Source organism: Watersipora subatra, chromosome 11 (assembly GCF_963576615.1).
Source record: "Watersipora subatra chromosome 11, tzWatSuba1.1, whole genome shotgun sequence".
Lineage (NCBI taxonomy): Eukaryota > Metazoa > Bryozoa > Gymnolaemata > Cheilostomatida > Watersiporidae > Watersipora > Watersipora subatra.
The window spans coordinates 813,823-827,946 of record NC_088718.1 but is presented as its reverse complement, the minus strand read 5'-3'; the positions used below and the strand labels follow the sequence as shown (position 1 = coordinate 827,946).

Here is a 14,124-nt window from a genome sequence, read left to right as displayed (position 1 = left end):
CCCTTCATAAAATGACTTGCTCTCGGAAAGGTAAAATAGGCTGAATTCCTAAGCCAGTTTTTCCTGTGGCTTATATCGCAAAGACACCTTTTGTTACTAAGCTCAAAATTGTGTTCGTGTACAAGGATAGGATGGCTTCAAGAGGTAAAAGTGAAACAGAAAAACTAAAGAAAAACCTGGAAGAACAGCTAGAGCGGCTAGTGCAACAACTCGCCGATTTGGAAGAATGCAGGTTGGTCATGTTAAGTGTTGTTTACGCTAAGGTATCAGGCTTTTTGTTGGTTATCTGTGTTGTATGATTGTATGAAAATCGGTGTCTTTATATACGGTTTTACTTTTTGTTTGCCTTTAATGAAATACGATTTTGCGTTTTGAGGAGGAAAGAATAAGGACATCTTTACCCTAAAAATCTTTTATGGGAGCTCAAAGTTGACTAATATATTTCTAATCCTCAATAAATCTTACAACACATGGTGCTCTAAAATTAGACCCCACTAATACGGACTCCACGAAGCATTCATTTTTTAATTGAACCATCAAATTTCAACTATACTTTAGATATATACCATACTTCTAATTGCCTAATGCCAAATAACCGCCTATGCAGTAGGTGATTACCACCTTTCAGTAGGCCTATGCATACGTCTTGTTCTTCATAATAGCAAGCCTCTCAATAGCAATGTATTTCCTCAGACCTAGATTACTTGCAGAAATTATCCATGAGAGAGGGGGAGGTAGGGAGGAGAGAAAGGGGATAGGAAGGGAAAGAGAGATGACTGGGTTTCTTTATACGTTGTTTCGAATGTCTCTTTTGATACGCCGAAATAATGAGCAAATGCATGGAAGTATTAATTATCATTAGTGTGTAATCATGAGGAGTTGCAAGATTTTCTTACAGCTTGTGATTACCCTATATTGAGGTGGTGTACAGACCTGTCGCCCTCATCAGTCTGCTGCATGTAAACATGCTGCAGTCTGATGAGTCAGCAGTCTGTATAATCACAATAATCACCATCTGCCTATGGTTAAAAAAGCCTGATCAAACCAGTGTCTTTTATGTCCCGAAAAACTTATGCCTTGATTCAAAGACCTAACCAAAAAGCTACTTGTATTGAAAACTTTAATAAACTATATCAAATATAGTTCCGTATTGACAGCTTTGAAATTGAATGAACTGAACAACTTTTGAAATTTCAGTGGCTCTCATTACATATGCAGAAATTTATGTTCTTTTGCTTGTTTACACTGTTTTATGAAATAATACTAAAATGCCGATAACATACAGTGCCAATCCATCCAGTAGCAATGCATAGTACATGATTTGTGGCGTATAACCAGGTACTCTTTGACGTCAAGTGAAAATCAATGTTTTTGTTGCTTAAGACATTTATAAAACAACATTCTTTAAACTGACTTTGTTTAAACTAGTGTTTATTTGAGTGACGATGCGTATGGAACAAAATAAATAACTATGTAAGTAAAGCAGACACACTAAAGAGAGTGGGTAATGAATTACCATGATTCAAAAAGGAGCAAGTTGACCAATTCCATATGAACGTCAACCTTAGTGAAGATTTTTAAAATTCAAGGTACACCAACGATATGGGTATCAAAATGAAACTAAAAGTCTGCAGGTCATGATGCTATTATTTTTTTAAACCTCATGCTGCCACATAAATATATATAGTGTATCAAAGACGTTGTCCCAGGAAAAGAGCTAAAATCTAAAAAATATTGATATCCTTTATGGTCATGTTGTGTAACTATACAATTGTTCTCAAAGACACTATGAATTATAATGCATGCTAGCGTTATCAGCAATCACATAAAATAGAAAAAAATGTGATTCTCAATTTTAATCCTTGAAAATATAAACAAGAAAAACATGAACCCGCGTAGTGTCCAGAAGGGAAAACCTTTAAAAGTTTCGATATCTCTCACATACACTATTCAAAATTTTTTTTTCTTTAAATCCTCTGTTAGTACCCTCTATAAAAAATTTTAATAGCAAAACTTTTGTTTCACAGTAATTCAGCAGTTTAAAAAAATGGTATTTATTTTGGTAGTGTCCAAAATATTGTAGTGTCCAGAAGAAACTGTAGTGTCCAGAAGTGAGAAAGCTGTAGCTTCAAATTGTTATTAATATTTTACAAGTGTGTTCGGAGCATTGTTATAAGGTCCTAGACATATAGAAGAACTAGCTGTGCTACCCGGCGTTGCCTGGGTAATAAAAAAGTCTTTGGTAAGAAAATTTATTTGTATTTAACATACCGTATACAATGTTTACCATTCTAACTTTTAAACTTCATTTAATGAGAAAATATTTTTTCTGCAGTTCAAATGAATCAAGAGAAAAACTAAAACAACCTAAATAAAAAAGCCTTTACCGAGAAAAATTGATTTGTATTCAACATATATAACAACGCGTGCCATTCTAACTTTCAAACTACATATCATGAGAAAAGTGTTTTGTGTAGTTGAAATAATTTAATAGAAAATAAAAACAACTGTAAAGGTTTTCTAACTTTGTCAAACTGTAACTTTCAAACTTCATATCATGAGGAAAAGGTTTTGTGCAGGTCAAATAAATTACAAAAAACAAACAACTATAAAAGGGTTTAGATATAAATGTAAAAAAATTAGCAAGTAATAGCTAAATTAAGTCTGTTTTACTACGATTACAATAAAAGATGATTCGTTAATGATACAATTATTACAAACTGGGAAAACAAATTAAAATCTTGAATATGTTGAATTAATAATAACAATTCTTGTATAACATCCATGTACAAATTTAGCTATCGGCCGACGGCCATCCATTTTACTGAAAGATGTGGATTCTGCTTCATGATACGTAAACAATACTTTTCCAATTTCAAACTATCTAATACAGTTTTGTTACATATTTTATTTCTCCAATATGTTAAAAAACGCTGCCATGCAATAAATTCAATGTATCTATACTTTGTGTATTGATAAAGCGATGTGAAGCTATGATCACTACGAAGCTAAAACGATCCTCTACAACATTCCTTACTCTTACAAAACTATTACTTTCACCGCCGTCAGAGTGAGTGCTGCTATTTTACTTATTTGTGTAATCACGAAAATCTGAATTGGCTATAATGCCATAAACATAAGTGATTATCTGTTTTCTAACTTGGGAGGTACATACATAAAACTTACACAAAACATTTGTTTTTTGTAATTGAAATTCTTGCATAGAAGTGTGTGTTTGAAAAAGGTTACTGTTCCACCAGAAGATAGCCATCAAAACTTTGAATACGACGATACTATTATCTCTCGATACTACTACAAATGTAAAAATGAGATATCGTACGTTGTCTGACCAAAATGTGAGAGTATGTCGAAGCTCTTCTCACGACTACAGTATACTTGTCCGCGCCGAAAGAATATAGCAATTGAACCTCACGAAAAATATTTCTTAACAGAGGCGTCGTAGCCCGTGGGCGCATCTGTAAAATAATCAGCGTGCGCTAAAGCTATATCTATAGCCGGAATGACCAACAGATATCCACACACATACTTTGAGAAATATTTATAGATAGTTGCACTCAACATTTACTCTGATTATTGAGTGGTGAAGAGATTGTTTGTTGAGGGAGAGACAGAACAGTCTAGGAAGCTGTTAGGGGAAACAACAAACAAATCGATTTCTACTCATGATAGCCGAAACTAGTAATCCCTTCCATTATTATTCTTGTTGTTCAAGTCAAACTATATTTTTTCTAATCTGTATCATGTACAAAAGACACTCGATGCTTCACTTGAGTGGATCTACTTTGCTACCAGCCATGGCAAAGGCGCGGTTGATGGGGTAGGTGAGTGTGTGAAAAGATATGTATGGACACGTGTGAAAGCTGGTAAAGTTGAAGCGAGGAATGCCGTTGAATTTTTTAATGCGGCTGCATCTTCAAACCAGGCTGTAGATGTTATATTTGTGTTAAAAGAAGACATTGCTGCAGAACACCAAAGGCAAGGATTTGACAAGATCTGGGAAGGAATATAAATTCTGCCTGGCACCCATGGCGTTCACTACGTCAAACCAAAGACGGCAACCGAAATTCTTTTTGTCGTTGCACTGGTTGCTCAACCACTCATACATTCAACTTTGAAACTAAAACAAATTTTCTCAAAACCATCCCAATAACGCCAGCTCCACATCCCAGTACACTGGCACCTGCAACTGTGGTTATTTCTCCTGGTCACAATGTTAGTCTTCCTAACCACTTCGCTATTGAGAAACTGGTAGCTGTAGCTTATGAATGTGGAGCATACATAGGATCAATCGAGAAAATCAACAGTGATCAAAATGAGATACATGTTAATTTCATGACTGCCACATCAAATGGAACCTACAAATGCCTGCCAAGGACAAGCCTCAACTCGTTCATGCCAATTTTATTTTTGCTGCAGTGCCAATTATAAGCCCTAATGATGCATTTATCTTACGAACTTGAAAACTCCCAAGTTGTTAGCGAGCAATACAAGAAAAAGAACTTTAAATTCTTTAAATTAATTACGTTTTTTTGGTCTTGCTGCTTTAAAAAATAATTTTATCATAAACTTACATTTTTATTAGTCATAATAATATTCGAACATTTTTTGTCCTCTTATATTATGCTGTAAAGAAATTTATCAATTTTTGGTAATAAATACAGCTAATAAAGTTCTGTGAAAAGTCAATTTCTATAGACAATACATAGTGGACAAAGTTGTAGTGTCCAGAATGTAATGTCCAGAAGGTATGGTGTGTTCATTTTTTGCAAGTACTCGGTCTAGAATTGGTTAAAACCAGTCGAGATATACATAATTGTGAAGCTGGTTTGTGCTACTCCATTGTAAACCAAGTTTAATTTTGGCAAACCTGGGCGATTCGATAAATTCTGACATTGAAAATCGGTAACAAATTTCCCAATTCTATCGAGTAGTGTCCGGAAGGGGTACTTTTTAAAACTTTTTTGCTAAATGGACAACTCCACAGCCATGAAATATTAGTGGGAGGTAAACACCATCAGTGGCTACCTATAATAAGCAGCAAATCAGTTCTATGTTGTTCCAACAAAAATCTACCATGACTTATGTTCATCAAATGTAGTGTCCAGAATATATGGAATTGGTCAGTTGCACTATTAGTAGTAATCACTATCATCAATAAAAGTAAAGCTCGGAAAGTCAAATGTATGTACAGTGCTATCATAAATTTTGTTTGACAAAGCTTCTTGGTAACAACACACAATTATTTGTTTTTCTGTGTTAGCAAGATTAGCACTAGACCTCTGAGGATTTGTGTGCCCTTGTTCATTTACGTTTTTTGTACATTCTCACAAGATTTGTAGGTTTAATTTTCTGACTCCTGTAGGAAATAGTAAAACAAAGGTTTCTCATCAACAACTGTCAAATGTATAGTTTTTATATAGTATGATATAATAGTTTTTATAATTTTTGAACATTGTAAAATATATTGGACAAAAATATAGCCCAACCCTGAGTTTTTCTTTTCATGGTATGACCGTTGTATCTCATAGCAATGTTTTTTTTATAAAATACATATTTCGTTTAATTCATTTTACAGTTCAAAAACTTCACAATAAATATTTCAGGTAAGTCTCACAATAAATACTTCACAATAAACATACAGCCTCAAAACGAATGCATTACCTAAAGCTTTTACTGAATGCCCAGCGTTGCACAGGTAATATCATAAGCGTTTCTGCAGAAAATACTGTACCTGCTGCAGTGTCTACTACAGATGTATACTGATAGCAATAGTCTTGTTGGCCATGCGAGTTTAAACATTTTTCTTCGCGAATGGGCACATATTTTCTTTTCTGGTATGGCTTCACGCACAACGCTAGCTTCAGTGTTGAGCGTGAAGCCATGCAATATTGGCATGTGTAATAAGTATGTGCCCAATTTATTCCATAGTGTAGCCAATTAAACAGTGTAGTGTATTTGATAAATACCTGTCTGCAGAACAGGGGGGGGGGTTCTGCGTGCAAATGTTGTGCGCAGCCATTTTTGATTCCTGAAACCTTATCGCCATAACTGAACACGCGCACCGACTAATATTGATATTTATATATATAGATGTAGAAATAATTAAATGCAAGAAACAAAATGATACGCTAAAACTCTCATGTTAAATAACTAAAGTTAATAATTAAAAACATGTTTTTATTATTCACATCATAAATAAGCAGAGGTCTAGCCAAGGTGATACAAAAGACGGATAGTGTGTAGGTAGAGGTGTTGATAGAGATATGGAGCTAGTCTAACATAGACTATTTGAACTTTAAATTAACATAACTTATACTGTATATGTTTTTGTTTTTATAGTTGATACCTCTCTACATTTTATCTTTAATTATTACAACCAACCCTCCATCCTCACTTGTTTCTGGCTTTTCATATTTTATTTTCCTAGGATGACCACTAACTAGATGACTTCAGAGATTTTGTTAAGAAATGACTGAAGATGATTGCACAAACCTTTCTCTCTTTTTTTGTATTACTATAGGAAAGTGTTTTTCTTTTCACTACTGCCCTAATCTTGAGATCTCTTATTTAAAAAATAGCTATAGAAGGGAGGTACTGTAAAGTATAAGGTATTTAGTGTGGTTTTTTAAAGCGTGATCAGCAATATCCATGTATAATAGTCATAGACACACACAACTACCTTTAACATGCTATACTAGTAATCTATGCATCTGTGACTGACTGAAGTTGGACCGAAGACTCAAATAGATTCTTATCAGATAGAATTCATACTCCAGTCTATACCAATATTATTAGCCCACTGCTTATGATAGATCACAGCTCCGTCATTAGTTTCTATTGCCTTTGTCGTATTTAGGGAAAGGTATATCAACTTAGCATTAGCATGGATAGCCATAACCAACTCTTCACGCTCCACCATAAAAAATTGAGCCAATGTTCTTAGATTAGGAATGTAGAACTGCAGCAAAATCTTGCTTGTCTGCCAGGATCTTTACCCCTTAGAGGCAAATTCTCACTGGTCAAACCCTTGTTAACCTTGTGTGTAGCCTTCACGAGTCTTTAACCAGCCTTTAACTCCCTCTCCATAGATGATTGTCATACTCTATAAAGTGAAGTACCTCATTTAGGGATGACCTAGATGATGAGGAGTTTGAGGAGACGAAGGCAGAAACGCTGGACCAGCTACAGGAGTTCAAGTCATCTCTAGATAAAATGCTTGCTGGAAACTTAAGCCTTGTAGATGACTTCAATGGAATGCAATTGGTAAGACTGCTATGTTTTGAATTTGAATTTCTGGTTGTCTGGTTTAGTACAAGTTTACCATATCCAGCCGTGTGACTGTCAACATCGCCAGATACATGTACGTATCAATGACTGAGAATATACTATAATATATGCTCCTTTAGCTTCTAGGATTATTAATATTAGCATCATCAGAAAATGGCCTGGCGTGTTATATGCTACTCAAAAAATGCTTTTGCCATCCAATTAAACTTGGGGTGCTTATTAGTGTGTTTAAACTCTTTACATATAGGAGGTGTGCTATTGCGGTGCACAAAAGGCTGTCTGGTTCAAATCGAGTACAGCTCACAATTTTAGAATTACGGCGGGTTATTTTTTCCTTGATCGGGGTACCCAATAATCGAGTTGACTCTATTGGAAGTGAATAAACGCATCCATGGCAAATACATCAGTAAAAGCCGTAGCCTGAGATCATGAAATATTTAATTGTTCTTTTGGCTATGATAACGAATGTTTGCTTTTAAACCGACACGTCCAATTTATGTTAAAACTTTATAGCATACGCCGAACGTTCTTGTTATAAAGCAAGCATTTAGATTCATTTCGCCGGAACAAGCATACCTCAAGTCAATTCTTTTGTGAGCATATTTTTCGACCTCTTAAAATTTGACGGTTTGCATTCATTAAACAAAGACTGGTTAGTCAACTAGAGATGTCCCTTATTAGTGTATGGTAGTTTATAGTTTCCAACAGATTAAGCTCAACAAACATTGTAAAAAAACAAATATTTTTACACAAGAGCTCCATTGCCACGTTCCCTGCGCATTCCAACCGTGTAAATTACATGGTTGGTTCATTATAGTCACCCTTATGTTACATCCATTAGGGCAGGCGTGTCCAATGTCTGGCCCGGGGGCCAATTGCGGCCTGTGTTCAAATTTTCCTGTCATTTAGATGTAACCAAAAGTGAACAAGTGGAGAAATGCCCAAGCTCTTGGAAATGCCAGTTTATTTACATTGCCAACTTGGTTCCTGTTGTACAGGCAGTTTAATAATAATTGGGATACACCCTGTATCACAGCACACTTACATGTAGATAGGACACTTACATGTAGATAGCACACTTACATGTGGATAGCACACTTACACGTAGATAGCACACTTACATGTAGATAGCACACTTACATGTAGATAGCACACTTACACGTAGATAGCACACTTACACGTAGATAGGACACTTACATGTAGATAGCACACTTACATGTAGATAGCACACTTACATGTAGATAGGACACTTACATGTAGAAGCACACTTACATGTAGATAGGACACTTACATGTAGATAGCACACTTACATGTAGATAGGACACTTACACGTAGATAGCACACTTACATGTAGATAGCACACTTACATGTAGATAGCACACTTACATATAGATAGGACACTTACACGCAGATAGCACACTTACATGTAGATAGGACACTTACATGTAGATAGCACACTTACATGTAGATAGCACACTTACATGTAGATAGCACATATAAATATCTAAATAACATATTTTGAATTCTGCTAAAAAGTGTAGTTATGGATTCATTTGACTATGAATTTCAGCAAGTGTAGATCATTTGGCAGAACCATAATTTTTTAATTAACACCCATTTTTTAATGTTTTTTATGTATTTTTTTAATAAGCTTTTAGTTAGACTCCGTCTTGTATCTGATGAACGCTACTTCCTTAAGCTCTTTCAGTGACGTTAGGTTCATGGTGAAGTCAGTGATGTGTCTGAGACGAGAGGTGTATTTTTATAGGCTATACAGGCAGCAATCAGTGAAGCGTTTAAAACACCAGAAGTGATAAAGATGTTTGCCAAAAAACAGCCTGGGCAGCTGAGACAGAGGTTGGCTGAGGTAAGTTGCATGCAGATCAGAGAAACAGGCGCTCTATGTTTGTCATAGTCTACATGCACACATCCTACTCAATACACAAATGTAGAAGTTTTCCTAGAAAAAAAAGTTTTCTGTTATTCGATTATGCTGCTGATGCTGTATTTATATTGTGAAACCTCTAATTGAACGCCACCTTTATTTGAATACCACCTCTAATAGAACACTACTATAGGAAAAGAGTAGAGAAATACAGCAGTTATTTGTTGCAGCTCGTATTTCTAACATTGAAATTAGAAATACATTTTCTAATTTACAAGCTTTACATTTTTTTTTCAAACTCTTAATGTGGCATCGAAATAATTAATAACTGTATCTGCCTATATAACTAGTACGCCATGTATAACTATAGCTGTATATGTTTTACTCAGATTAGTTTCTTGTATAATTCGGTCTGATACTTCGACGTATATGAAAACTAGCTTAGAAAAATGTTGAGGCCAACAGCATTAATGTCTCTCCGCCTGAAGAAGAGTACAAAATAGCAGCATTAGCATCCCTTTGCCCATAAAAGGGTTAAATTCATCTTCCCAAAATAGCAGCATTAGCATCCCTTTGCCCATAAAAGGGTTAAATTCATCTTCCCAAAATAGCAGCATTAGCATCCCTTTGCCCATAAAAGGGTTAAATTCATCTTCCCAAAATAGCAGCATTAGCATCCCTTTGCCCATAAAAGGGTTAAATTCATCTTCCCAAAATAGCAGCATTAGCATCCCTTTGCCCATAAAAGGGTTAAATTCATCTTCCCAAAATAGCAGCATTAGCATCCCTTTACCCATAAAAGGGTTAAATTCATCTTCCCAAAATAGCAGCATTAGCATCCCTTTGCCCATAAAAGGGTTAAATTCATCTTCCCAAAATCTTGATGAGCTCGTCAAAAGCTAGCTATTTGAACGTCACATTTAATAAAACGTCGCTTTAGGGGAAGTGTTGAAAAATACTGCACCCTGGCGGTCAAATAGAGGTTTTACGGCATATGTAAAAAATCGTAGTTGTCTTATCCTGCCATCTTTGCTCATTTGACTTACCATTGCGTAGAACAATTAGCTTGGACCTGTTTCAAATGCTGGCCATCAGGCTTCTTATTACATAGAATTGGGTATGTATGTGTATGAGTGAGAGTATGGTCCTAAGGCGACATTCAATATTCATGTTTCTTCTTTGAATGCATCAGATGCAGGCTTGGATTGCCAAACTTCAATAACAATGTTCATTTCATGAACATTTTGTTGTAACCCTTTTGTGTTGTAGCCCTTTTGTGTTGTACCCCTTTTGTGTTGTAGTTCTTTTGTGTTGATAACCTTATAACTTTTGGCAGCGTAACACATAGGTGTGAAATAAACTGGGACCACTTTGTTGGAAAACTAAAATTCTCATTTACAACATTGTTACCCATTGAGAATTTAGTCAATAGTCATAAATTATATATTAAATGAATACCCTTTTGTCCTGATTTTAAATATGTAAACTAAATTGTAATATTATGTTTTAGAAGGATTGTGTAGGCGAATTCTGAACATTTCAGTTTTTAATGGTAGAAGATAACAATCTGTACAGATATGATCACAACACATACGTTTTTTGCTTATATCAAGTCTTATGCTTGTGTATAACTCCAAAATATCTGGTATTTACTTATTGAGACTGATTATAATTATGAAATTTTATTAAATGGCAAATGATAAAATTTTACACTTGTTATAGATATTTTCTGGGGCTAAATGTAACCATAAGGTTTTGGTGCTTCAAGGGAATGTTATGCCCTTTTTAACTCAGACAATTTTATAAAGTGTCTGGTTACTATTAGGTGCGGAGAGACGAGAAGGTGGGTAAACTGCAGAAAGACACTGCCATGCACCTGGCGCTCGAGATTCTAACGGCTCTGAGGAAGCTCGGCGAGACGCTGACACCAGAGGAAGAGGCATACCTTAAACAAAATTCAAGCTCTAGTCTCAGGCAGTTTGAACAGGTCACCAGCGATCTAGGTACGGTCACTGCTGTCAGTATTCACCTGCGGTGAGGCTTTCTTTTGGTTGGAAGGCTTTCTCATGTCTACTAATTATAGATAGTATTTTGTGAGCTTCACACGGTTGTTGTCATGGGTAGTTAGAATTTTGAGATTTCTGATCGCGACATGGTTACTGTAAGTTGTCTGTTCGGGCAGCTGTTTATTCTAAAATTTTTCAAAAGGTTTCTGTCAGCATGTTTGGGTCTTTATCTTAGTTTATAACTAGTATTAATGCTAGATCTAGGATAAGTTATGCTGGTGCACTAACCGGGTGGTTGATAGATAAAGGAATGGTAAAATTACGGTTTACTCAAGTAATAGTAGAATATACATTATTCAATCCAAAATTTAAGCTAAAAAATAGCAAAAAGGACACATATAACACAAACAGTACTTTGCTGGTATCGAACATTATCGAACATTAATTAAGAAATGCTGAGTAAAATTGGGAGCTAGTCAGAATATCGTGGTGGAAGCAATTTGGATTTGTAGTACTAAACTACCAAAGGGTGAGCAACTCCACAAGCCCATATTCATAGAAATACATTCCTTTTCAGCCAGCTAGTGATAACTGTCAGTTCTATGTTAACACTAAGCCTATTTGCACACTATTTAGGATGCAATCTATCTAGACTAGAGATGGTGTAGTAATAGCGGTGATTCTCTGTAAAACATAGCTAAAACTTTAAATATTCATTATGAGTCCAGCTGCCAACTTTTACCTTTACATTTTGTCATAATCTGTGTATTTCCATAACCAGATGTTTATTTTTATCTAAAATGACTAACAGCTTTGAATGAGCAACTGTAAAAGTGATATAACGATGCGAGAAATTTTACAAATAGTAGATTTAAACTCTGGCTAAATTTATGATAGAATAATGTTAGTATTGTGATAAGATCTGAAAGTTATACTTAAAAGTTCCACTTCTCCGCAATACTATTAGATTACCAATTTTTACAACATTTGTTCAATAATTGCTGATTTCTAGGGCAAACTTTTGTCAATTAAGTCAATTTTTTTTTCATGTTGGGATCACTTTAAAACACAAAAATACCACATATGAGCACCCTAGGTACATTAATAGCCAAGTTATAAGGTCAATAAATTGTCAATTTTTATCTTTTAGGTCAATTTTTATGTTTGAGGTCAATTTTCACTCTTTATGCATACTGGGAATTCAGAATTTCCCTTATTAAGGTATTTGGGTATTTCCCTTTCCTAATGGTACTTTGGTAGGTTTTTTACTCTTGCTTTATTCTCGCTTGTATAGAATGAGTCAGCATGAAATGATGAAATCTGCTCAAGCCACTGGTTGTATTTATAGCATGCCCAATTATATGACTAGTATGCAGTCAGTTTTACACTAGCAAAGATGCCAAAAGCTAAGCAATCAGCTCATTGGAAGATTCTTCAGATTATAAGAGAGTTTCCTACCAAGTTTACCAAGATACCAGGCAATGATCTGTATTGTAAACTTTGCAGTTGTGTAGTAAAATCTTCTAAACGATTTTTTGTGGAAAGCCATCAGAAAACTGCCAAGCACAAGAAACAAGTGGAACAGCCAAACCAGTCAACGCAAAAGTTCTTACCAGCAGCAAGCAATGCATCCAATATGTAGCTACATGTATTAATGTTATGTTTTCAAACTACACTTGGACAGTTCGATTTGTTAATTAGAAAACTATGCATTTTAAATTTAAAGTCAATAAAGTCAATTTCCCAAAACAATAAGGTCAATTTTTCTGATTTTGAGGTCAATAAAAAGTTTGCCCTGCTGATTTCTCTTTTCTCATTTTTATTTTGACATAAACACTATTTTGCTAATGACTACTAATGTCAACAAAATGATACAAACATAAGTACATACGTACACTAAAAAGTTCCACATGAAAAGTTATAACGATCTAGCCTGTGGCCATGGCTGATCTAGCCTGTGGCCATGGCTGATCTAGCCTGTGGCCATGGCTGATCTAGCTGATCTAATTCACTAAATCAACCAGTCTCGTGCAAACTCTCTTGCTTTCCATAAATCTTTATTACTTTCGAAAAGTGTATTTATTCGAGAAAAAGTATATACCACTATGGTTGTTTTAAATAAAGACACGCTATATTAGTAGGAAGTTACGTTCTCTCTACATGTATTACTAGGTAATTAACATAATTTAAGTCACACAGAACCCATTTGCTGTGATATTAACTTGACAGATCAGAGGTAAGTGTGGTTTGTGGTTTAATTATTTTAATACAAGCGTTTGGTCAATTCTCTTTTTAGCCTCGAGTGACAAGGTTTTGGGAATGGCGGGAGGGGCGAAGTGAGTGCCCTATCAATTATAGCTATCGACTCTACAATGCAAGTATGAACACGGTGACGCAAATTCATTTGCAAAAGGTTGACACTAGTCAAGGTCTTTGCCATAGTCTGTCAGCTAATTGTCATCTTATTTTATTTTGAGATATTGTTAAGGCATCTAGTTTTCCTGTCCAATGCTCGATCATATAGTTAGTTTATTGCTTTTTTATACTGCTGATTTTCGCTATTAGTTAAATTTTGTTATTATGCACTGTTTCTTCGACCTATTGATAGCATACATGGTAAAAGATGATAATTGTCTAATTTTTTGTAATACATGACAAATTGAAACTACTTATTTAGAAATACAATATACTGATTAGACGTTCCACAATGTTCATTGACGTCATATTGATATTAATGATACACCATTTGTTATACTCCGCCGTTTCATTTGTGTAATTGTTTTTTTGTAAATTACATTGTGTAATTGCTTTGCAAACAATGTTAAATCTAGTGTGAACTACAGCAACGTCAGATTAATGACAACTATACCAATACAGTTGCTATTGCTCCATGCTCGTGAATCGGGGAATTTGTGCACGTGACGA

General features: G+C 35.0%; 1 protein-coding gene across 1 annotated transcript; it reads left to right on the top strand.

Annotated features, from left to right (window-relative positions):
- The first annotated feature begins 109 nt into the window (after positions 1-109).
- Positions 110-13,902, top strand: LOC137408442 (protein LZIC-like). Its single transcript, XM_068094972.1, has 5 exons — positions 110-232; positions 7,149-7,284; positions 9,077-9,175; positions 11,019-11,196; positions 13,496-13,902. The coding sequence occupies exons 1-5, from the start codon at positions 132-134 to the stop codon at positions 13,537-13,539; spliced, it is 558 nt and encodes a 185-aa protein (XP_067951073.1). The 5' UTR covers positions 110-131; the 3' UTR covers positions 13,540-13,902.
- Positions 13,903-14,124: the final 222 nt, after the last annotated feature.

Excerpts from the sequence above, each read along its gene's own strand:
- LOC137408442 (XM_068094972.1), top strand. The coding sequence starts at position 132 with ATGGCTTCAAGAGGTAAAAGTGAAACAGAAAAACTAAAGAAAAACCTG. Across the intron at positions 233-7,148 it reads GCCGATTTGGAAGAATGCAG|GGATGACCTAGATGATGAGG; the intron begins GTTGGTCATGTT and ends TACCTCATTTAG. Across the intron at positions 11,197-13,495 it reads ACAGGTCACCAGCGATCTAG|CCTCGAGTGACAAGGTTTTG; the intron begins GTACGGTCACTG and ends TTCTCTTTTTAG.